Source organism: Lepisosteus oculatus, chromosome 1 (assembly GCF_040954835.1).
Source record: "Lepisosteus oculatus isolate fLepOcu1 chromosome 1, fLepOcu1.hap2, whole genome shotgun sequence".
Lineage (NCBI taxonomy): Eukaryota > Metazoa > Chordata > Actinopteri > Semionotiformes > Lepisosteidae > Lepisosteus > Lepisosteus oculatus.
Genome location: NC_090696.1, coordinates 66,229,271 through 66,255,158, shown reverse-complemented (window position 1 = coordinate 66,255,158; position 25,888 = coordinate 66,229,271). Strand labels below are relative to the sequence as shown.

Genomic DNA, 25,888 nt, shown 5'->3' with positions numbered 1-25,888 from the left:
CAGATTGATTTCTGATCAATGGAATATCTATTTCTAATACTAATACTAAAACAAATCCAAATCGATTTCTGTCTATATCAAAAAGACTGAAAATGTAATTGAATGAGACAAAATAATCATATGAAGGTAAAGTACCAGGTGTATAAATAATTAGGTAGCCTATACTGTATATGAGGGCTTAAAGAACAGGATGAAAATCATTTGCAAGAAAGTGCAATTGAAATGATTATAACTAGTAGTAGTATTTAAATATGTTCGGTTAATAACATGTAGTGTTATTATTGCGGAGAAGTACACGACAGTGATGACTGTCAAAATGTCTCTGCATTACAGATTATGAGTCAAGGCACTGTATATGAATTAATTTCCCTTTTTAATATTGTTTGTAAACTCTACTAAATTAATTATGGTGTACACCGCAGATCTCAATACCAACAGCTTCAAAGGTGATACCAAACAGAGCAACAATTAAAATCAAGAAGTTACCTTTAGTCCACGTACTATTTCTCCTTTTGAAAGTTAAAGTTGTGCTATTGCATTTACTGCATAAACAACATTGAAAAGTAGAGTAACACTGTGAATGGTGAAATACCCTTTCTCCTTCGGGAGACAGCATGGCTAGGATGTCATTGCTGAAGACTTTCTCGTGTTCACCCTCTCCAGCAGGTGTCATCTTCCCCTCAGTGTGGGGGAGTAGTGCAAACTCCAGCTTAGAAATGGCATCAAAGCACTTCCGCAGATGAGGCTGAACAGCCTGGGGGTTACGTGTCTGAGCCAGGATCTCCAGCAGCTCATCATTGGAAAGAAAGTAAAATCTGAAACCAGCAAACACAAATTTGTTTCATTCATTAAAGGGACAAACTATTCGTAGGGACCACACAGAAGTTAACCATCAAACCTCCGTAACATAACATCACCTTATTAGCCCTATACAATTTCTTGCATTAGGAATTCATCTTTTTGCACACCCCAGCTTGCTTTCCATGAGAGACAGGCACACAGACAGGGAGAGAGAAGCTTGGGGTTAGAGCACAGGGTCAGCCATTGTACAGTGCCCCTGGAGCAGTTGGGGTTAAGGGCCTTGCTCAGGGGCCCAACAGAGTAGGATTCCTCTGCCAGCTGCAGGATTTGAACCAGCAACCTTCCAACCACAGGCACAGATCCTTAGCCACAGAGCCACCGCTCCGCCCGTAAAAAGACTCAAAATGTAGTGTACATGGAGACTTCTACAAGACAGGTAAAAGTTTTTTAAAAAATGAAACAAAATACTTGAATTGATTTTACAGATACTACAATAATCTAAACCGATCCTTTTTCATTGACAATTATAAATTGCACACTAGAAACACCTAACAATAAAGTTGAAATTAACTTCCTCATGAAAATACTTTTACAAACCTTGGAAACACAACTCTCTTTGATTCCAGGTAAGCTTCAAGGCACTTCTGAATTTGATCTAGTAAAATATTGTTGTTCTGGAAAATTTCCAAGAGGCCTAGAGATGCCAAATCATTAAAGAATACACATTAGAATGTTTCACTACATTTTTGTTTAAAAAATTGAATATAGGTAAGAATCTAATTCTATTACATGTTCCTTGGGATAAAAATGTTTAAGAGAATGCACGTGACTCTTCTTAAAAGAGAACCTGGTCTATTACAGGCTAAACCCTTTCTTATAAATGCGGGTGTTTATTTACACAGCTGTGGAAGACGCAGAGTGAAATACAGAGACTTGCTCATTTCCTTCTAACAGATGGCTGTGTGTGAAAGAGAGGCCTACTCCCTTGTTTAATGAGGACGACATTTTCACAGCTACACAATTATATGAAACAGTACTCCACAATATGGATGAGCACAGCATAATACTAAAGTATGTAAACAAGCAAACAAACGGTGGAAATAAAGTCAAATATGACATTTAATGTACAAATAAGAGCAAACGTTTGTGTCATTATCTATCAGTGAATTTCCTGTTTTGTAATCACACTGCAAACTAGTGCAAACACATTTTCCCAAAATGCACATCTCTGATTATTACAGACTTATTTTGAAAGCCTTGTTTTTTTTTAATCTGACATTTCAAATAGAGAACCATTGTAAAGATTGTAAAGTTATTTGAAATCTAAAATGTGATTAGATATATGTAATCTGCATGAAGTTATTGTTTTGTTATTTTTACCTTATCTACCTTAATCTTAATTATATCCACTATTGTAAGTTACTTGACCTTCACCTATTTAATTATTATGGCTTTATGCAAAAATATTCAAGCATATAGGAGATGCAGAATAACACAATCTCAAGCTTGCTAGTATTAATGCAGGATTTCATCATGAAATTATTGCAGGAGTCTGTGGTTACTTCATTATTCAAGTTACAAAATACATACTGTATATAAAATCAAAACTGTAACAAATACTGTATATAACATCAAAAATGTTCCTTAACATTTAGCTACTCTTCAGTCATAAAAAAAAGGATTCAAGGGCAAACCTGGCTGAGTGGCTGATCGAAGGGCATTGGGAAGACGATTAACTTTTCTCATGATCTCCTTCCAGGATTTGTCCACTTGAAGAAACATTTTGGCTTCTGCGGGAAGCTGTCGCTGGATGTCTGGAGCACTAAAGATGCTTTCTAAATATAACCAGTTTCTCTGGCACGTTAGCCATTCTTCCTACAAACCACGCACAAGACAATCACTTTGGGAAAACATAAGAATGAATGCAGCAATTTTTTTCTTCAGTTTTATAAGCTGGAAGCAAGGATATGATTTACTGCAATCTGACCAAATCTGTGTATCTAAATATTCCAGTTACATCAAATTCCTATTGTAGTGCAGAACAGCAGTGTAATTTGTACAGTAATGCAATGTCATATTCCCTCAACACTTTTAATGCTTGAAAGATGTCATGGAACTTTTATGAAATTTTAGGTCAAATCTGGAAAATCCTTCTGGGAACCTTTTGCTCATCACCAGCATGATTTGCTCTTTGGTCATCTCACCAGTGTCTGACTGAACAATCCAAGCTGTCGTTGCCAGTCGTCCACTCGAGTCTTGATTGGGCCCACATATCGAGAAGAGGCAATAGTGGCTACATTTATTGTACTGTCATCAAGGAGAACCTGGAAGCACCATAAAGTACAAAATGTTATGTCACTGTTTCATTTTTAGGTCTCTTGGATGAAGAGGGTAGAAAATGGCTTCCACTTGCCTGAATATCATCTGTGCCACCAAGTATGAAGACATCTTTAGATTCCCGATGGGAAAGCACAACAAACTCTGTAGTTTTCCATGAATCTTCAACCTAAACGCTCAAAGTACAATGGATAATAAATACATAATTTGAAGTTGAAAGCATATACTGCATTAAGATACAGTAATAAAAAAGACAATCTTCCTTGAGTGGAGTATTCTACAAGAAATATAGTACAATATGAATGTGAATATGTGCTGAGAAAGAAAACGTGGAAACTTTGGAAGATTTAATAATATATAATATTATTTCTTTTAAAAATCCATAATACAATAAATCAGTTGTGAATAAATCTGTAAATATATGGAAGGTAATTTTGATCACCTAAATGAATTTTTTGTGTTTGCCACAGCAAGTGATATGAATATCTGTGCAATAGTGACTTTGAAATTTTTCTTTCATATTAAGTATGTATATACTTTTTGGATTTTGCTTTGGCTTTGAATATATGGAGTATTTTGTTTATGTAGCAAATATTAATTGTTATGTCAAAGTATCGTGACTGCAAGCTTTAAAGCCACAAAATGTGAAAACATCGCCTTTCTGAAAACTGAATATTTTGCAGGACACTGCACAGAAATCAAGGGATGCCCCAGTAACATACAAGCCTTTCTCACCTTTTTCAGAATGGATTCAAGGGAGGCTTCTCCTGAAGCTTGGCCTGATACCTCCTGAATTTCTTCAACAAACTCAAAAGCATTCAGCTCCAGTAGTCTGGCCAGAGAAAGTGGCTCATCTACCAGTTTAGCATCAACGATCTGCTCAATTGTATCCCAGTGTCTTTGCTTCAGACAAGGGTTTCTCAAATCACTGATCACTGGCAGCTGTGAAGATGAAAGTTTTAGACCTTGAGTGATATAGATTCGGGTAAAGATTTGGTTGAATGACAGGAATAAGAAAAAGAACCAACCTTTTCTCGCATCCCTTCAACTTTTCCTTTAAGTATGGGAACCACGCTGTTCGGGGGTAGACCCTTTTCTAACTGGTTGACAAACTTTGCGTACTTTGTGACTTGAGAGCTTAATTGTTCGGGATCCAGTGCATCAAACTTACACTGAACAAAACATGAACAAAAAGGATCTCATTAGCTGTAGTAAATGCAAGAGAACCCACAAAAACATGACACCTTGTAATAAAAACAAGTGTTACATATCAGAATCCTACAGAAAGCAGAAATTGTGTTAAATATGCAATACACTCGCAAATGACTTCAAATGAATGAGTGAAGAGAAATGACCCCATAGAAATAAGCTTTAATGGCATTGAAGGTATATAACAAAATACAGCAATGCTATTCTGTGAGCATTACAATTACAGAATGTACATAACACAAATAATGTTATAATTAATGATGCCATAGCACTAATTGAATGTACAGTGCCTATTTTTAGCTTCTGCTTTTTAAGCCTACCGCCAGCCATCCATCCTGAAGGGCATCCCACTCCTCAAGAGAATCCCAAAGCAGCTGCTTCAGCTTCAGCTCAGCGCTGAGCTCTTCCAAAGCATCATATTTGGTTACTTCCACCTAAAAGAGCCCACAATAATCAGGCTGGATTATCAAAGGCTGTCTTCTTTTCACATGGGATCAACCTGTTGCACTGTCGATAAACTATTTTTCTAGTAATTAGTTGTTAATAATCAATATATTTTACATGAAATATTTCTGTTAACTGTTTAAGAAGTAAGGATATACATTGATCATAATTACATTAAATCATTGGAAATTAATAATTTAATAAATCTAGTTTTATTTATATCTATATCTTAATTTTTCAGAGCTTATTGTGGTAATGTACTAATTGCACTGTAGACTACAGTAGTGTTGTATGGAAATAATCTGTGATGTCACACTCTATAAGATGTAACCTAATAATAATAATAAAAAAAGTTAAATCTTCAAGTATTAGAAGCCTGTCTCTTTTGAAATAAATGCTTAGATGGATACAAAATAAAATAAAAAATTAGATTTCTCGGACATGTTGAAAAGATTGACAAATTATGTGAAAAGTCATATTTTAACTCAGATTTAATTTAGATTTTTAAAAATCATAAACATAAAATAGTTTATTTTCCATTATGCTCAAAATACAGTAGGTTTGTAAATATGCCTGCAGCATGCCAATGGCCCTCTCCCTTGCTTCTGGTGACATTCGAGGCATTATGGAATGCACAGAAAACTAAGTGAGGCCTTTTTCTTGCAGTGAGGTAAGCTTTGAATTAAGGCCTTTTTAAAGGTGACCTGATCAGGTCATTGTTCCACCTGGTCCTCGTTGGGTAAAAGTGCACCTAACGAGCTTTCAGGTGATTGGCAAATTGCAATGCCTCACTGCACAAGCTTTATTGCTGGTCAGAGGGCTTAAAACAAATTGACAACTTTTTGTGAAAGTACATAAGCTATAACTATAGTTTTCATATTCCAAAAAAAAAAAATGTTGCGTTTCTTTTGTCCATCAGTATATATTTCAAAGTCACTGCATTGAAGACCTGACTATCCATCAAACCATACTGAGTGAACAGGTGAGGAAGGTAAAATACAGTACACTCTTTGGAATGCAGTTTCAACAGCCTTACTGTATTTTGACACATTATTGCACCATTATTTATCACAGACAATGTGCCAACCACTAGTACTACAAGTACTACAGATATGTAATTTAATTAATTAGTTTTAATTTTTGATACTTTTAATATTTTACTTTACTTTTTACTTTTTCTGTACTACACTTACTACAGATATGTAAATATGGGAATTACACTTTTAATTTTTAGTCCATTTGGTAAAGTATTGTTGCACTTAAAGATAATTATCTGTGTTTTATTGTGAAATTTTATGTTTACTTATTTTTATTGTAAGTTCTGTATTTCAAGTTGGTTTTCAACCAATTACTTTTTTTTAAGTTCTGTATTTTGGTTTCTTATATTCTTAATTTGGGAGATTACTATGTTTTGTTTCTAATTTGTGAATTTTAGAACTATTTTTGACAAATGGAGTAAAGTCAGAAAAATAATACAATATATAAAAAATACCCTACCTTGAAATTTTTCTGGTATGACTTGTACTGGAATGCTTGCTTCTGCAGTTCATCAATGGTGGTTTGCATTTCGTCTAGTACCTGTTTGACCTTTGATCTTTCAGCAGAAATGTCCAGTATCTGGGGATTCTGACAAAAGCATCAAGAATGTATGTTAGGAAAGGCTGAAAACACTGACACCAGTGACAGAACTTGTTTCAAACTGATGATGTATAGAAGTAATTTGCTACAGAAAAAACTGATTGTCTTCTATCCCTAGAATTGGGAGTCATTTAACAGTCTAGTTAGCTAGAGTGATGAAGACATCAGCACCTCTTAGTCTACTACACCAAAAGTGAAACATCTAGACTGTGACTGTGACTGTGGAGTTCACAAAAGTAATTCAAGTAAGTCACTTGTTTAAAAAATACAAGGTGATTAAATATAGTGAGACTTTTTTAACTTAAGAGCTTGACAATAACAAGTATTGAAATCAATGTACAGTATTTTACCATTGATGTTATCAATATCTTTGTAATCCCAAAGAGGATGAACATCCATTTGTTTAAAAGCAGACTCCGTTCTGTAGACAACAGACTCCAATGCATTTTTCTACATTGAATTTAATCGGAATGTACAGTACCCTCTAAAAGTATTGAAACACTAAAGATAAAATTAAGATATCATTATTAAAATTATTTAAATTCCACTAATTATTTTCCCATTAAAAATAGGAGTGATAAGTACCACTCTTGAGTATTTTATTTTTTTGAGTCAAATGAACAAAGTGATAGTGTTGAAATTCTTTATTTCGAAGTATTGGAAAAGTCCTCTGTCTCTTTTTGATCAGATGTATTGGCTAATTAGGCATTCGTAAAAAGAGCTGTAAACATCACCCTGTCTTGGTTTGATGTCTGTGTTTGGAATCCATGGTCAAAAGACAAAATGAGAACCAGACAACTTCCTATTAATCTAATGATCACATACATTAATTGCTTGATTATAAACAAAAATAAAAATTTTGAGTTACTGTCCCAATACTTTTGGTGGGCACCATATATATTATAGATTCAGACATTTCAAATAAAATACACAAAATAGATTTTAACAAAAGTCTCTCAAGATAACAGACTTTAAAATTAAACCACCTATCTTTCATTAAGTAATTTGAAAAGCTAACCAAAAGCTCTTTTTAAGTAAATACCTGAGCTTGTTCCTTTAGTTTCTTTACTTCCTTGTTCAGCTCCAAGATGTCTTTGTCAAGATGTTGACAGAATTTGTCAACATTGGCATCCCTCTCACCTGCTGCCTTGTCTATAACATTCTGGACAGCAGTGATGGAGGGCTTCAGAGTTGCAAACACAGCAAAATCCTCAGGAGGTGTGGGAACACTATACTGATCGATGAGCTTGTACATTTGTACAACAATTTCAGCTTCTTCATCAAGGGATTCAATCTGTAATCAGAAATGTATATACTGTATTAACTGATCAGTAGATGCCAGTTGACATTTTTCTCAGACATTGAGAACACATTGAAAACACTTTTGTTATGTTAAGGCAGGGTGCACAGCTCAAGGTTTGATAGGCTAGAGTTTCTTCATGTTTTGATTCCGCCACTGTAATTCAAATAGTAATTGGCTTAACAGGACTCGTTTCACAGCTCTTCGTTATTCTTAAGATGTAGATGATATAACGCAAGACTAGTGTTGTGCTCCACTTTTTGATGGTGTCAGCATTGTTAATGCTTCTAGTGAAAATGGTAAATCCTGGATCTGCATTTCTCTGTGATAAAAAATCAGGAATACCACTACAGGACAAAATTAAAGATAAAAAGACATCTGTCCTTACCCGATCCTGTATCTCATCTAGGAAAGTCAGGCTGTCAACAAAATCTGTAGTAGCAGTGGGGACAAATTCCAATCTGAACTGAGCATCTTGAGCCTCTGCAATAATTGTATCCATCTTCTTTTTAGCAAGAAGCGGAAGCATGTCATTTATAGCCTGCAAAGGAAACATTGAAATTAATATATAATCTTTTGTGCACTTTTATGCCTTTCAGAACCTTAGAAAAAAAACATTTAGAACACTCAAAAGTGAAGAGTAAATACTTTTTCATTTGTATAAATTACAAAATGTGATCTAAATCTGTCTCACAGAATACAGTACTGCAGCTAAAAAATATTACATATATATATCACATCTTCTTCACATTACTTTGATGCTCTCATATTGATGCACTAGATTTATAATGTCCTGACTTGTTTGTTATTTTGTTATTTTGATTTTGTCAGGAATTGTGACAAATTGTGAATTAAAGAAAAGACTGGAAGGGTTGTGTGCGATTATAACATTATTACAGTATAACTAAAGCCATGTTTTAGTCTTTATATACACAGGATCAAGGTTCATCTTCTATCAGTTTCCTAAGCTTTTTTGGGAACCAGATATAAAACTGAAGCAGATTAAAAAAATAATTAGACCTATTTGATTCCACATAAATTAGATACATTTAAAAGATGTGTTGCGTATAATCTCATTCTTCATAAATGTGCAAAATACTATTTAATATAATGTATTGTATATATGCTTCAGTTGTTTATATTGAAAGTTGAAATCAAAGTTTAAACAAAGAACTCTGACAGTTCTAATTCTGGCTCTTGTACCACAACGGAAGCAGTGGCATGCTGAAAACTCCCTCTGAAATTCCCTGCCTCCGGCCATCATAAAATAGAGATGTTATTTGTCGTTTGAACCATTTCAAATGGCCAGAATGTATGTATGTGATAGAGCACAACATATATAAATGTAAAATATGAGCAGAAAATTCCGTCTTTTTTTTCCTTCGTACTTGCCTCCAGGCAACGGAGAGGAGATGGAATGAGTTTGCCCTTGAGCTTTGTTGAGTCAATCACAAGCAGACCCAGATGTCTCTCCTGCTTTATAGCCAGCGCGTCTTGATGTTCTCTGTGATATTTCTCCAAATGCTCCGCAAAGAAAGACACACCTGTGTTGTTGGAAGAAATAATGATGTGGAATACATGAAGAGAAACATAGTAATCAAGTTACAATCTTCATGCACAAGTTTAGTTAGTAGTGCTTCTGGTATTTTTATATTCCCCACTTAAAATCTTGATTTGAATTTTGGATATATTTAAACTTATAAATCTAAACTCCATAGTTTTTATTCATTATTATATTGTCTGTAAATGTGTTTCCTTGTTAGAGTAACTTTAAGCTATATCTTATCTTAGGCTCTTTTTACTTTGTATATATTGTAATGATTATTCTACTGTACAAGTATATAAGTATCTGTAGACCCCAACTCACAGGATGTAAATTCAGATACACCTTTATTCTTTGGAGCTTCATTCAATGGTAAACAAAACTGTTGTATGATTAAACAAAATTGTACAATTATTCTACCAAAGGCTGAAAAGGATAGAAATATATAAGAGTATTCAAAACGGCAGTATTTAGATATGTTTTCAGTCTTTTCTAGCCATAGCACCTGATAAAGCAATTAACTGAAGCATCTTGTGAAGTTAGTTTCAGAAGATATAAAAAGCTAGGCAAGTAGCACATTAGTTACAGTGATATTACAAACTATATTTTAAAATGAGGCCTGGTTTCAATAGAAATTAACACAGCTGTTTTACTGGATGTACTGTACCATGATCTTGTTGTTTCAGTGCCTCCAGGTCAAGGCTTTCATTTACTTTGTAGAACAGACGGAAACGCTCAAAAGTTTCAGCATATACCTTAGCAGCATCAAATGCAAACTGGATGGCTTCCTAAGCAAAGGATATGGAAAAAAATGTGTTTAAACCATATAACTTTTTTATCATTTTGAATCAATTTACCCAGAGTTTTATATGAAATGTTTGACAAATTTTCACAACAGCACCTTTATATCTTGGATTATGGTCTGTAGGTGCTTGTCATCTTCAAACATTGTTTCCAGGCTAGGCCCATCTCCACATGTCTTCTCTTCAACTTTGTTGTTTATCATTGGTTGAGTAAAAGCATCAAAGTAAGAGTCGGGTACAAGATTATCAAGTGACAAAACTGTTTCTTGAAACTGATTAATTATTTCGGAAACACAGTTCTGTAAAGGGAAAAAAAAGTATTGAAATACATTTTGCAGTCTTATACAACTTCTTACACATTGTAAACAAGCAATTTATACCACAAGTCAAATATAAATGTACAAAATAAATTAATTTGATACAACTAAACTCCACCCAAAAAAATCTCTAATTTTTCCAGAAGACAGAAACTACCACCCTACTATCATGACAGAAATGAAAGATGTGAAGTGCACATTATGGAAGCTTTCCAGAAAGCAAAAACACGAATTCCATAACCCACGTGCTCTACTATAGCTAACTTTTTTTCATATAATGTGATATTCTTTTATTTGCCTCTTAAAGGTGGGGGACTGATTTCAGAGAAAATCAATTAAAAATGATTTACCATTGCTGTTTTTGAAATAAATCTTGAAATAAAGGAACCTTTTGGAATCAATGCTGATTTACACAAATATTCAAAACAATTCAGGGTCATAGGGAACTGTAGCCTATCCCAGCAAGGAATAGGCGCAAGGTGGGATACACCCTGAATTGGATGCTAGTCCATCGCAGTGCAAACACACAGCCACAGACACGCTCAAAGCAGGGCAGATTTTCCCAGAAGCCAATTAACCTACTAGTATGTCTATGGATTGTGGGAGAAAACCAGATCACTGTAAGCAAACCCACAAGAATATGGGGAGAACATACAAACTCTACGCAGATAGCACCCCAGGGCCCCAGTGCTGCGAGGCAGCAATGCTAACTACTGTGCCACCATGACGGCCTGTTTAATACTTAACTTTTAAAAATAAAAAAATTGAAATGAGCTGTGCAGTAACATCTCCAGTAGAGCAATAGCCACACTTACCTGAAAGTCATCGACTGACGGTTCAAAGAACAAGGCCTGTGTCTCCAGTATGAGTTCAGAAACAAACATTGGTTTGATAGTCCCTTCACTGTCCTGATCTACCTGATTCACCTAAAATATTTTAAAAACAAAGTTCAGAAAATAATCACTTAACAAACAATCAGAAATGAAAGCATCCCTTGTAGTCATTCCAAGAAGAATCCCACAATGACAGCTTTAACATAATGGCTGGGCAACTTGACTTTCACTTGACTTTTCACTCGTGTCCTCCTGTTTCATTACAGTATTTGCATTAGCTGAGCTTCAGGCATTGTATTCACTTCTCAGTACTTATTAGGGCATCATGGTCTCCTCTGATATGCAGTTAACACGTCTTTTGTGTGCAGGAGGAATTATGGAGCTTTTCTAGCCCAATCTGGTTAATTTGCTTGCTTGAGATAAAAAGATTTGAGAATCTTTTCAAATCACTAAATGAGAGAAACCAGGGTGTCAGCTTTAACAACATGGAGTAGATTCTACCAGACTCCCAAGACACATTGTTTAAAAAAGTGTCTCCTATTCTCACTTTTAAATGCACTTCACCATAGTTTCCACTTATGTCCTCTGGTTCATGATTCACTAGAAGTTCCACAGAATTTTATCAGATTCACTAGAAGATTCTCAAGTCGTTTACTCTATTGTTGATTTTGTCAATGCCTTGAAGTATTTTGAATTCTTGAATGTGGTCCTATCGTTGTCTTCTCTGTTCAATACTAAAAAGATTTACTTAGTTTAGACTGACAGATCACAAAATCCCTTTAATCCCCCAAATGTATCTGGTTACTCTTCTCCATACTGATTCCAGTATGTTACTGTAAAGGGATAACCAAACATGTAATAATCTAAATGAACTACTGTATTTATTCTTGGTTCCGCGTACAGTATTAGTATAACAGCTCTTGATTTAAATTCAAAATAGTTAAATTTGTATACAAAATATGTATGGCTTTTTTTGCTTTCTCACATTGTCAAGAAGATGAAAACGTGATGTGTCATATACAACATAAACACCCACGTCCTTTTCATAGGTAGTTTCTTGAAGTTCATGGTTTCAAATCTTATATATAACTTAAGTTTTTTACAACCTTCTTGATATTTCACCACATTAAATGTCACGTGGCTGTTGTTGCACAGTTATGAATTTTGTCCAGGTAATGTTTAATTTTCTGTGCAGTTCTCCAGTGTTGGTTTATTTACATTTTTTAGATAAATTAGGAAAAGCAGCGGTACTTACACAGATCCCTGTGGTACTCCAGTAATCACCCCAAATTGTACATTTATCTATTGTCTGCACTGTTTAGTTAAGTAATTATATCTAAATCTCATATCTTCTTCAAGTTATACAATTTAGCACTATACCTTTTTATCTGCATCTTCCACTTTCTCTTGTGGTAGAATAACCCAGCTGTCAATGACTTCTGAAGAGGGGGTCTGTTGAATTTGTTTTTTCAGGTAGTTCAGCAGAGTTGTGACAGAATTCACTGCCAAGATGTGCATTGTGTTGACAATGAGGTAATCAGCAAGCCTGATGAAGCTATGAGACAAAAAAAGAGTCATTTCAGTACTTTGAGATAAGTTTTAATTACAACTGTATATTGAGAAACTATTGTATATATTGCAAAAGTCATGCTTATTTAGAAATAAAAATTGACAAAGACACCATGGATTCAATTTATAGTGTAGTTGTAGAACCGTTTATCATATAATTATTCCATAATTAATTGCTTGGAAAACAACACCAGCATAGCTACATTTGGTTCCAGGTGTGTGCATTGGAGCCATGTATTTGAAAAAAATGTTATTCCCCAATTTATCAAGTATAATCAATATATTTAAAACCATTCTGACTTCTTTCAGTTCAATATTGAACATAATGTTTGGGGTACCAGTACTTCTCTCTAGAATGTAAAACTTTTAAATTTCTTACAGAAATTAAATGTTTGTTCATTTAATTCTCTCATGCCTCTACAGATATACAAAAAAATGGAATTTTATTTACAATAAGACTGAATTTAAATACAAACCAGGTTAGCCTTTTGCAATGGGATCTTTTATTAGCCTGTTCAGTGTAGGTCATCTTCTCTGGTGACTCCTCATACATCATCTCCAGATCAGCCTGAGACTGCGGTATAAAGCCAGCATCTTCTATTTCTTGTCCTTCTCCTGTACTCATTTAAACACAACAATGTAAGTGAAATGCATACAGTTATTCCCTACCTGTAAGACTGCTGAAGAATGCCTTAAAATGATGGCTTTAACAGGACAGATCCAGAGCTTAATAGAATACTGATGTGACACATGAAGAGGGCTGGGGTGTACTTGAGATATTTAATGTTTAAAGTCTGCTTGAATGGGGCTCTTCATCAGCCAGGATACGGATGCCTGCTGTAGATATTGCAATAATTGTACCTGCATTGAAGGAATAATCAGGAGTATATCCAGCTTCAAGCAAAGCTGTGCGGCATGCACTCCGAGCTACTTCTTTCACCAGTTCCCTGAACTCTCGCAGACAGGCAGCAACCTGCACACAGCGGACAAGAGTCGCATTGGTTAGAAAAATTAGAAATTAGAAACACAGAAGAAAAGTGAGTGACGACCAGCAAAACCCAAAACAGAAAACATGCAGTCAGTATACAGTATTTAGCACTATTTACACCCTGCTTCCATATTCTGACTTTGAAACATATTATCATAGACAATGAGGTTAATTCCTGTTTCCAGAAGGCTTAACAGCAAAAATGCTATTTCTTCCTACCTTAACTTTTAGAATAACATTTTATTTGTCCTTAAGAGTATAGTATCATAGAGGGAGTATAGTCCTTATCCAGATAAGTTTAGAAAATAATAGTTAAGTAGAACAAAATAGATAATAATTGTAGAAATAAAAATTATGTTGAAGTACATTTATTTGGACCCATTTTGTGAAAAGAAAACACATAATAAAGCTTAGAAAGTTGGATGAATACACTTTTTGAAGTACTCAAAGCCTTGGAGCACCTTACCTCCTCTAGCTGATTAAACTGGGCTGTTCTGAAGTCTTCCAGTGTGTAAGTGTTGTCCTTCTCAATGTGGCACAATCCCATGTCACTGATGCGGTAACACATTTCACGGATATTGATCAGTGCAGGCCGCAAAGACTGTGAGCAAAAGAGGAACAAGATGCTCATCAGAGTCATTTTAAATGAACAGTCATGATTTGAACATGTACAGTATGTGTAGATAAATAAAACATTCCCAGACTTTTTTTAAATATGCCATTTGCACATTCAAGTGGACAAAATGGTTTGTTCCAACAGAAGAAAAGAATTCCAAAAAAATCATTTAAAACTAAACAGAACGGTAGATTTACTAGTTTTATACTGCACCTCACTTAGCCCCATGAAATTTCTACCTCTTGAAATTCAGAACAATTCAGACAGCATAAAAGTTGAAATTGTTTGACAGAAATCCCAGAATATGTGCAGCTACAGTACAGTATGACTGTAAAGGGAAGATGTTTTATTGCAAAAACAGCAAAATGACAATAAAATGCCTATGGTATTCTTACAAAACAAACATTTCTGGAAATTCGTTCCTAATTATACTGCAATGGGATTTTCAGGTTTCCCCTTAATTTTGACCACAAATGATTACACACATTTTAGCACCCAACAAAGAGATAAATTGTAAAGCATCAACACTAACCTCATTAACAATGAAAAGGTGCTCTTGAAGGGCTCTTTTACATTCATTGATTTTCTTGGATCGCACATTTGTCCTCCACACTTTGAAGGCTTTCCACTTGCGAAACAGCACAAATGCAGGAATCTGCAAAAGCTGCCTGTGTAACATGTACTCCTTTTCCCAGCGGTCCAAAGCCAGGAAATCCACTTCCCCATTCACAATGTGAGTGACTCCTTGCTGGCTGATGGTGTAGTAGTCATTTTTGTTGATGTTTTCATAACTGACGATCCTTGGCAGAAAAAAAGAAAAACACAAATCAGTCACACTTCAAAATAAGTGATTAATCCATGCTGCATGAGAGAAATGATAAGAGTTAATGTGGAATATGCTGTGAACACTATCTAACACTAAGGTGTCATGTTATGCATTAAATATGTACAGGGAAATGTATTACAACAAATCACATATAATTAGCTATGATGTGAGCATTTAATATAGAATGTTACCAAAAAACCTTTTCACATTTGCAATTAAGAGACCTAATCTATAGAGAACACTGATAAGTCTAACAGGTCAGAGAAACACAATGCTTCAGACCGCTTTTAAAAAAAGAGAGACCTGCAAAATGTTATGAAAAAAATAAAGGTTAGGCTTACTTCAGATTGTATGTATCATATTTGATTGAAGATTTAGGAACCGCTGAAGTCATATACAGGAACCCCAGAGAGGGGTTATTCCGAATGATTCGGACAATGTCCATGGGGTTCTGAACCTTAGCTCTGATGACCTCCTCTGCTGACTTGAACACTAAGGGAGATGGGGAGCTGGGTTTGGAGCGGGTAGCAGATGTGCCCATGGAGACCCTTGGCTTTTTTGGTGGAATGGGAGAGCATGTCCTACTCTGGGTCAGCTGCATCTGCAACATAGCAGTTAAGGATGTATTTTGCAAAATAAAATATAGCATCTTTAAACAGCTCCAAGGCCAAAAGATTAGAAACAATGTAGGGTCAGGGAAAACTACTATTAGAAGAATTACTTATGGAATACTGAATAATAATTTTCTTACATAAATGCCATGTTCTGATTTAAAATGTCACTTATTCTGATTTACTGCGCTTAACATATTAAGGACTTCTGACTTGCTACAATAACAAGTGTCATATTATGGGAAGAAACTACAGTAAGTCATTGTAAGGACAGTCTACATCAACATTTACACTGCATTGCTGTAATCAACATTAAAGCATTCTCTTGTAATTAACGTGAAAGCTCTAGAAAGAATATCTAAAATCAAGTTTATCACAATGTCTTTCCAAAACATGTCTTACTTTTAAATCATCCCGAATGTCAGGCAAATGAACCAATGGCGTTAATTTCTCTGTAGATGTTGTCTGAGGTTTAGCTTCTGCGCCAAAAGATGGTTGCCACCCAGAGTTCATTAACCACTCCCTGTTTTTCTTGTGAATGTACTCAGGTTGTTTTTGGTCTTGGTATGTTTTCAGCACAGGCTAAAATGGGAAGAGAGCATGCCTTTAAAACTCAGTCACATAGATGTTAAATATGACAGACATTTTTGTTTCATTTTCTTTGCTGCTTTCCAGAAATAGCTGAACTGTCTAGGCTGGTCAAAGTGTAGTTAGAGCAGTTTAAATGCAGTTCAGTTACACTTCAGTGACACTCTCATGTTGTTTTTTTTCTCAATGTAATGCCAAATTCTGTTTTACATGGAACACGGGAAGAATCATTTGAGAAAGTTCAGCAGCAAATTCGTCTCAGATTTTAAAAATGTAGCCAAACAGATCCTCACAAACTTAGGAATGTGTAGCTTCATTATTTTTAACATCTTTTATTGCTAAAAAAAACTGATTTTCTATAATAACTTTTGTATGTCCATTTAAAGCAAAATGGTCATAAAGAAAAGAGAGAAAAGAAGATCAAGGGCTTACTGCTCATCCTCATAAATTAGAGAGTTGAGAGACTTGAACTTTGTGAAGTTCAGTTCCTTCACCAGATTGGGTACTTTTTGTATTGTTACAGAATAATGTTTTTAGCTCTTTAAGGTGCCTTGTTCCTGAAGGCAGCAACTATGCAGCGTAGGCCTTTTTACTGAGGACGAAATGTCTGTCAAAGTGGAGGCACACAAACAACTCAAGGATTACTAGGTAATCACCATACTATGTACCTGTGACTACTGACTGCTGACTTACTGTTGTTCCCCTTCAGGGAAAGACTGAGCAGACTTCTTCCACCCTCAGGTCATTCCTGGTCTCTCCTCTAGTACAATATTCCCACTATTAACTACCAGGCAATGAAGTATTCATTCAACTCAATCCATGACTGCCTGATTTTTCTTACTCTTCTTACATCGTTATGCATAGGAATACTCATATAAATTATTATTTACTCTGTGGCACTCAGCTCTATTAAGTAATCAGGCACAAAGTCTTGATTCCACTTTCTCGTCTGTGGAAAGTAGATGTGCTGCTACTTGGCAATACCTCCTGCCAGTCTTGGCCCAGTATTCAAGTCTGTTCCTCAGCAGTTTTTCATCCCCATTAGGCCTGGCAAATGAGCTACAAATCCCATCTGTCTAGGACCTACAGTATAAAAGCCCTCAATACAGCCATCACTGTATCTCCCTGAAGCTACCCTGTGGCTCACTGAGTCCCTCAGGCCTGTTAGCTATCCCAGTCTTTTCTGGCCTTACTGGCTGGAGCCCAGGCTGACTGAATCCCTTTATTCCCAAGTGGTTTTAGAAACCCTGTGATGTGCCATCTCTGGCGTGGCTAATCATTAGAAAGAGACTATTCCAACAGCTCCTCTCCCTCACAAAAAATTCCACACACTCCAAGTGCTAAGGACTGAATAATGCTAGCTGTGACTACAGCAGCTCTTAATTATAAAGCAGCCATCTTGGATTAAGACCAGACCACTGGGCCTATGTTTTGTGCCAGAATGGCTGGTTTCCTTACAGAGTCTCATACTATCTCTAATAAATTATTTGAACTAGATAATCATACCATTTTTTTCATAAATGAATGTTTAATAAATTATAAATAATTATATTGAATAAAGAAAAATTATTTCAATAACAGCAAATAGCCCCAGACAGCATATGACTTACAGGGGAAAAGGAGGGAGCAGAGAAATGGGCAAAGAAACTGAGCATGTTAAATAGTGTTTATTTACACTAAAGAAAGCCAGACAACTGAAAGAAATCATGTTTTAATGAAAGAGAAAACATTTTGTAAAACAAATTAAATAGAAATACATAGTGATTTATGGTATATTTATAATAATTCTGATTCATTATGAAATAGCTAAGGTCAGCAGAACAACAGCAGGAAGCAAAGAGCAGAGAGACAGTAGCACTGCTTAGCCTAGGCGTGATGGAGTACAGATGCCAAAACTGACAGTCTTTATCATCCAAATGGCTTTTCAAAGAATTCAGGAAGAAAAGATTTAGTTACCCCATCCCAGAGACGATTATTTGTGTATTATTATATAGTATATATTGATTAAATTATATAATTATTATTTCAAGGCTTATACCTCGCTTATCAAGGCTTATACTTTGCTGACCTGTTTGCCAGAACATGTAATGGAATACCACTTAGAGAGAGTAAGTTAAAAGTAGTTGGCCTACACACCAAAGGCTCCAACTTAATGGGCTGCTGTCCTGCTCTTCTCCTGTCCTGTGACCTGGTGTTGTGTGGAAACTTCAAAGCCTGTGGATTCTGAAGGATCTGACTTGGCGCAATAGAGATGAGCCTGGTTTTTAGCGCACTGCTGTCAATCCCAGCCATCGGCAGTGCAATTTCTTTCCCAGGCTGCTTTGTCAAATTCTCTTCATTTCTGCTCGAACGCTGTGGGGGTCCTGATGAAAATGTGGACATCCTTCCAGAATGTTGTATTTCACTGTAAAATTCAAAAGGATATTGTTTAATGAAAGGTATCAAATGCAAAGTTATACAATCAGAAGAGATATTATGAAAGAGAATTCCGATGTGCAAAAATCTTTTGACTCGTATTAAACAATTTGAAAAAGTTTATGAAAGCCTTCACTAATTTCTGAGACACAACTGTACAGTAAGTACTGTGCCTGCAAAGTTTTGCACTTGCTCTAGGAATGCCAAGGTAATGTACTGCATGCACATGGATCAAGAACTCTTGGGGAGTTCACAGACACAGCACAGAGGGAATTAGAAAAAGACAAAGTCATGGACATGGAAAATCTAATGTTGATAAGTGTATATTTTATACATATCCGTGGGAGACTGAAATGCAGGAAGCTACTTACAGAAGGTACTGTAAGTGTGTTTTCTCAAGACAATGTGGGGAAGCAATACAAAAGGCAAAATGAACAAACAGCAAAACGTTATAGAACTGAAATCATGGGAAATTATGCTCAGGATTAACAGTTTAATAGGAGGATCTCATTTAGGATATCGTGCTCTGTTTTGGTTAATGCACTACAAAAGAATATTATACCTTTAGAACAAGTTCAATGAAGAACAAATGTAGAATTGAAATCAAGGGATGTTAAAACCATACAATGCATTAATAAGGTACAGTACATTTCATTTAGAATACTATGTGAAATTATATTTGCTTCATTACAAAAAAAGATATGATAAAAACACATGCATTCTCGGGCTTAATAGATTTCCATCTATTGAAAAGTTGAAAGAATAGAATCTTTTTCATCTTGAAAAGACAGTACAATGAAGGGAGCCCAAGTAAAGGGCTTACAAAAAGTCAACCAAACACAAGTGGAAGTGTATTTAAAACTGGCACTTTTTTAAGTAAAGGTCCGGAATCTGGAACAAGATACCCAGTCTCCTTGCTGAAGCTGTTATTTAGAATATATCTCACAAAATGTAGGAACTTGTAGCCGACTACATAACCTAGTCATTTCAAGGGGGCAAGGGCCTGCTCCCTGGAATAGGTTCTTTGTTTCCTCAGAATCAACAGTGCACTCGCAGATAAGCACAAGACAGCACTTTAATTTCTGTAACAGCTACTAAAAATCATTATCCCCTCACAAAAAGAACACAATACAAAAAAATATCTACAAGGCACACACAAAGTCACAAAGACAAATGAACCTTACGGACCATAGTAACCAAGTACAAAAAAAGAAATCCAGCAGCGTTATTCTCCTGAAGCAGCTCCACACAGTAACCTGACATTCCCCTTTCTGATAGAGTGAAGAAAGGAATAAACCTCCATCTAGTCATTCAATTGAACTAAGCATCCTCTGCAGCTCTATATGTCCCATGCAGTATGGTCCATTATGCTCCCCCTATCCTGCCATTCCCTAAGAAATACTGTACAGTACAGGGTAGGGCAGAGGAAGACGATCCCTATAGAATCCCCCTCTGGTCTTCAAGTCCTCTCGTGTATCCAGTGGTGCAATCTGTGTCCCACACCGTTCCTCAGAACCCCCGGTTCGGACATTTTTACAACTCACTGTCTCAGGAAGGCTGGAAGTACCACTAAGGATACCAGTCATTCTGGTTTCTCATTGTTCTCCCCACTTCCCTCTGGTAAGCATTATAGGAGCATAAAGGCACAAACATCCAGATTCAGAGACAGTTTCTTCCCACAAACTGTCAGATTACTGATCTCTACCCCTACCACTGGCTCCCACTGATGTTTTTTTTTAAGTTGAATGTTACTTAACTTGCTGTTGCTGCTGCTGCTCTGTGTTTATGTTTTTTGGTGTTTTCTTAATTTCTCTGTATTGGAGCATACATGCAAATAAGCATTTAATTGCACTTCTGCATATGACAATAATCTGAACTGAACTAACTGAGAATTATAGAACCCCTTCCTGGCCAGAGCTAAAGGAATAGAATATAGGACAGGAGTGTTCTGGTGATCACAGGGTAGGCTGCCCTAATGGATGCAGGCTAATTAATGAACTGACTGTATGCAGTTCGTCAGGTGCAATAAGAAGCTGAAATCTTGCATTGTTTTATCCTCTTTTGTTCCCTGTGCTTCCTCTTTGCCTCCCTAGTCCCAGCCTTGTCTAACCTGTTCTGCAATATCACATGTCATCACTGAACTGTGTCGTAATTAATGGGGCTCTAGACATGAATGTGCCATTCAATCTTTGTTGATTGGCACCTGCCACACTGTTTGCAGCAGGTAGGCTTGGAGACCATGATTAAAGGAAGGAAGCTGGCTCAAGGAAAAACAACACATCAGCCCTGACAAAGACACTGGCCATTACATAATTATGTCAATTTGTTATTCTTAAAATCAATATAGCCCCCAAAACCTGCTGCCCTACAGCCACTTTTGTCATTGATCCTGGGATCAATTATCTCCTGGAAATAAAACAAGATAGTCTGGCTAAAACATTTAACAGTAAGTCTTAGAATTAAGCAATCAGAAAGATTAGCCTATTAGCCTGCAACTGCATTTTGCCTGATCATTGAAATTTTTACCTGATTATTGGTATTGACTTTGGGACATTTGTCAACACCAGTGAATTCTTATTCTTTCAATACAAGTGAGGAGAATTCCTAGATTTCTCTCCATCTTAGTCATACTTGCAGCCAGTTCCCCTGTCCTGAGACCGCATGTCTCAGTGGAATCTGACTCACCATGACGCTGAACAGTACTGTTCCTTCTTCTTCAACCATCAGATCCACCAGATGAAAACTGGACAAACTTCGACACAGATATTCATTCACCTGGTCGCTTCCCGAAGCCACTTTTTAAAACTCATCAGAACTGCAGCTGGCTGAGTGTTCTCAGTTCAGATGAGCATACTTTAAATGTTTACTTTTTAACACTTGCTTTTATTCCAAACAAGCAAATGTTTGATAAACATTTAATTCCCGAAAGTACTTGAGTATTTACTTGTGTTTCATGCATTTATGAATGTAGTAGTTCAGGTGGGTAGCTGCGTCAGCATGTGTACGCTGCAAAGGAACAAGTAAAAGGTTTATTCCATGCTGAAAAAAAGAAGAAAGAGAACACAATATTTCGGCCGTGGAGCCTTCTTCAGGTGTGAGAGAGACAGGGCAGTAGCCCTGTCTCTTTACCAGTAGCCCTTTACCTTTGCCTACTGCCCTGTCTCTCTCACACCTGAAAAAGGCTCCACGGCCGAAACATTGTGTTCTCTTTCTTCTTTTTTTCAGCATGGAATAAACCTATTTATGAATGAAGTTGCTTATGAGTCAAAAGTGTAGAATGTAAATGAAGGGATATCTTAAAATTGATACAATATTTATATATAATATAGTGTACTCGTATGACCTTGTTAGGAATATTGTTGTCGAAGACAATTCTTCACTCAGGTTAGGTGTGGTCAAGCAGAGCCCTTTATTCATGTGCATGGGGGATACAATCATGCAGATCTAAGAGTAACCTCGCGAACGAGATGGTAAATGCAATGAGTTTTATACAGCAAATTCACACAGGAAAGCTCATTCTAAATTTCCATATTAGGATTTCTGTCTACAAACATTTCTTTGTAATTGACCACTTTATTCTTAAGAAACAATTTTATATTGCTTGTATATAGACAAAAGGAAGTATGTAAATAAAAAGTGTGAAATTTAGCTAGACATTCTGCAGTTTCTAGCATTAGCATCAAAACATCAATTAATATGCTTCCAATTGTTCTTTTATTCTGTTGCTAGGTAAAAGGTATGTTTCAAAGCCAACTAGTCACTAGCTTATACGCTTAGAAAAGGTCAATACTAAAATTCTTCCTCATTGTGTTCAATTTTGGTCAACAAATTAGGATATTGCTGTTCTTTAAGCCATCCAGGGAAGAGCAAGGTACATTGCAGATTACAAGCGGATCTGATACAAGTATTAAAACTCAACCCATTGGACTTCTTGAAGTTCTTCAGAATAAAAAGGGAAACCAGAACCAGGACACACAAGCAGGAACTATGTGAACTAAGACCTAGAGACACTTGTTTATCCAAAGGGTTGTGAGAGCCTGGAACAAACTACCCAGCTATGCTGTCGCAGTCGATATACTGCACTGGGCGAGATTCTTGGATGAATTAACTACAAACTAGGCTAGATGATCCAAATGACTTGACTGTTTTTAATAATCTAATTTACTGGGGGGGGGAATGTTTTTCATAGAAGTAAGAAGCATTTTCAAAGTAAGTTAGGATACAAATTTAATGGAGTGGAGATCTAAAGACTTAAAGCATTTTGTGATTGTGCTTGAAAAGGTATCTCGAGGATAGAATTTGTTTTTTTTAAGCAGGTTGTTTTCTGAACAAAGTCTGGATACATTATATAAGATACAGGCTGGAGAAACGACAACAACAACAAAAGTTTGCCGGATACCATTGAATTATACTCAATGTGTGCTTGACTGCAAATGCCAAATGCCAAATCGCTAGCAATTTTGTTCGTCATATTTGCGACATATAATAACCGTCACTTTTTAGTACCATGTGAAAGTATTTGACCTATTTGCATGTAACATACTGGACACTGAAATTAAAACCTTTTTCATTTAACTTATTTTACATAAAAAAACCGTTGGAAGTCAAATTATTCACGGCGGCGTAATGTTTGTCAGTAAATTACTTACATTTTCACGAAAGCACATCTCCGCAGTGCAAAACAGGGTTTGCAGCTCTGTTTAAGCACCAGATGCTCCTACTGTGTTTATAGTTTCCAAGCAACGGGCCTCCTCCCAGAATTCAGCGCGACACAAGCAGCATTTGCAGGTGGACAGTAGTACAATTTTTATAGTAGCGTTTTCGATGAACCATGTATTTTAGAAAAAAACAAGAATGATATTAATAACTGAATCTACACATCTCTCCTGAAAATTTACCAAGCTGCGTTTACACAGAATTTTTTTCCGTGATTAACGTTTTCACACAGTACTATGCTCCAGTACACTGCACTCTGCGTGTGGCACCTTCGTATCTGTAATAATATTTCTATTGTTTCAGATTCCTTATTAAAGATTTTTCTCTGTTGAATTGCATTTTCACAGTAACAACTGACTGTCACGGTAATAACTGTACCAAGTTAGAGATACAGCTATTACTTTAGATGTTAGAACATGCACATTTTCTGAACTTTCTTTCATATTTGTAATATTATTAATTATTAGTTTCGTTGTCCTTTACCATTTATTTTTGTTCACTTTGGTTCTATTAAACCCCTAGAGCCTGTTTATGCTGGTTTAAATCTTTGTTTTTACTCAACATTTAAGGTTATAAACAGTAATATGTCTTAGGACTTAATGTCAGGGAGCCAATGAGAACTGCTTATGTTGAACTTTTAGTAATTTCTATAATGCGGTGGAGGTAAGTTTAGGGTCATTGTAAACTCGAAAACAAAAGCCTTCAACCACAAACCATCACTCCGGGGATTTTGCATGACATTGATATTAAAGTAACACCTAACCTCCATAGACAATATAACATTCCCTGGCTAAGATTATAGTCACTGACATCTTTATGTATGCAGCTTGGCAATGTGGTATAATAAAGCCCATGAACATAGAAACAACAAAAAGATCCATACAATGTATTCTCTGTCACTGCAACATAATTATTCTATCCATTTACACTAACGCAATTCTTAAGTCTTTGCACTGGTTATCAATATGATCTCACATTTACTTTAAGATCTTATAGCTCTTCTATAAGACTGTTAATCAACAAGACCCTCCATATTTATGTGACATAGGGACTCCCTGCACACCACACCACACGTTTGAAACCTGCTCAAGGTGGTTTAAAAAGCTGTAGGAGCAGAATCTTGTTTACTCTGGTCCCGGAACCAAAATAAAATCAACACGTCACTTCTACAGTACGGATAAAGAGCTACAGTGTGTTTGATTTGGTGTATATGTGAAAAGAGGTTTCGTTAGTTTGTTAAAACTTGAAGTATTATTTTTTAACAAACGCCAGATGAATATAAGACTGAGATCATAGCGAATATTTATACATTGAAGTGTAAAATGGGTTATTTCTGTGAACCAGCTTTTAATTTAACGGTTGCAGTGTTTCAACTCACAAAGCGACAGACTTTCATAAAACACCGAGGAGACGTTTTTGAGTTCCTAAGAGCCCTCTTGTAATGCGGGGTAAACATGAATTGTAGGTAAGGGATATTGGTGGAGATATTGGCAGTAAAACGTATTAAATACAAAGTCACATGGTTGAATTGGAAAGCCATGATCAAATGGCAGCAATTTTCTTCAAACTGAGCTGATCTGAACCAAACTTTCTATAAGAAACCACTCAGTAGGTCTTAGTAACCTAATAATTTAGTACTGAGACACTGGAATAGTGCTGTGCTTAATTTTTACACAAAGTAAGGTGAAGAAGATTTTATTTTAGAACCACTACAACCAAATAAATGTCACACACGGATCTTTATTTACTTGTGTTTCCTATCGTTTGACTGAGCATTTTGGTAGTGTACAGACATTCGTTGGGAAACCATTATACAAGACCTGCACAGGTCACCTGCATGAAAAAGCAGGAGCAAATTCACCTGGGTGTTTTATTCACTGCCCTGGCTAAATTCCATTCTGGACTGGAGCACTCTGGACTACCTTCAATTCCACTTTAATTCAATTAATGAAACAGCTTCTCCTCCACCTGCTCTGCGCAGTAGGGGAGTGGCCGTGTTTGCCCCCGGCGCCTCTGCTCTTAGTGGTGTGTGAATGTGTAAATCGCTTGGGTAGCCTTCGAGATGACTTACTAAAGAATGAGTATTAGTCGTATTAAGATTGAATCAAACGGTTTATTTTGAGAGAAAAAAATAGGTCGATGCTATTTGCATAAAATAATCCAAATTCGAATAATAATGGAATTATCACTATTTCGTATGTACCGGTAACTTTAAGATGAATGAGTGCAATAATACGTGATATGAAATGAAAGTAGCGCTATATCTTCCTCGCCTTTTTTTCAATTGTATCTTATCATTTGTGCTCACACGACTCGCATAATTAATGCACGGGC

The 25,888-nt window shown here is 36.1% G+C and overlaps 1 protein-coding gene across 1 annotated transcript in view; it reads right to left on the bottom strand.

Moving 5' to 3' along the window:
- The window catches only part of dnah6 (dynein, axonemal, heavy chain 6), a 115,115-nt gene extending 91,536 nt beyond the window's left edge, over window positions 1–23,579 (bottom strand). Inside the window, exons 1-24 of the mRNA XM_069191580.1 lie at window positions 23,488–23,579; window positions 18,560–18,827; window positions 16,238–16,417; window positions 15,566–15,825; window positions 14,931–15,198; window positions 14,249–14,383; window positions 13,656–13,767; window positions 13,271–13,409; window positions 12,606–12,780; window positions 11,208–11,318; window positions 10,174–10,374; window positions 9,940–10,060; window positions 9,122–9,273; window positions 8,118–8,270; window positions 7,472–7,723; window positions 6,289–6,417; window positions 4,668–4,781; window positions 4,167–4,310; window positions 3,874–4,080; window positions 3,215–3,307; window positions 3,006–3,125; window positions 2,496–2,676; window positions 1,399–1,495; window positions 593–815 (exon numbers count right to left, since the gene is read on the bottom strand). Of these exons, the coding sequence (XP_069047681.1) occupies window positions 593–815; window positions 1,399–1,495; window positions 2,496–2,676; window positions 3,006–3,125; window positions 3,215–3,307; window positions 3,874–4,080; window positions 4,167–4,310; window positions 4,668–4,781; window positions 6,289–6,417; window positions 7,472–7,723; window positions 8,118–8,270; window positions 9,122–9,273; window positions 9,940–10,060; window positions 10,174–10,374; window positions 11,208–11,318; window positions 12,606–12,780; window positions 13,271–13,409; window positions 13,656–13,767; window positions 14,249–14,383; window positions 14,931–15,198; window positions 15,566–15,825; window positions 16,238–16,417; window positions 18,560–18,805 (3,813 nt within the window). The 5' untranslated portion in view covers window positions 18,806–18,827; window positions 23,488–23,579. The remainder of the gene's footprint in view (window positions 1–592; window positions 816–1,398; window positions 1,496–2,495; window positions 2,677–3,005; window positions 3,126–3,214; window positions 3,308–3,873; window positions 4,081–4,166; window positions 4,311–4,667; window positions 4,782–6,288; window positions 6,418–7,471; window positions 7,724–8,117; window positions 8,271–9,121; window positions 9,274–9,939; window positions 10,061–10,173; window positions 10,375–11,207; window positions 11,319–12,605; window positions 12,781–13,270; window positions 13,410–13,655; window positions 13,768–14,248; window positions 14,384–14,930; window positions 15,199–15,565; window positions 15,826–16,237; window positions 16,418–18,559; window positions 18,828–23,487) is intronic.
- Between the last annotated feature and the right edge of the window lie 2,309 nt (window positions 23,580–25,888).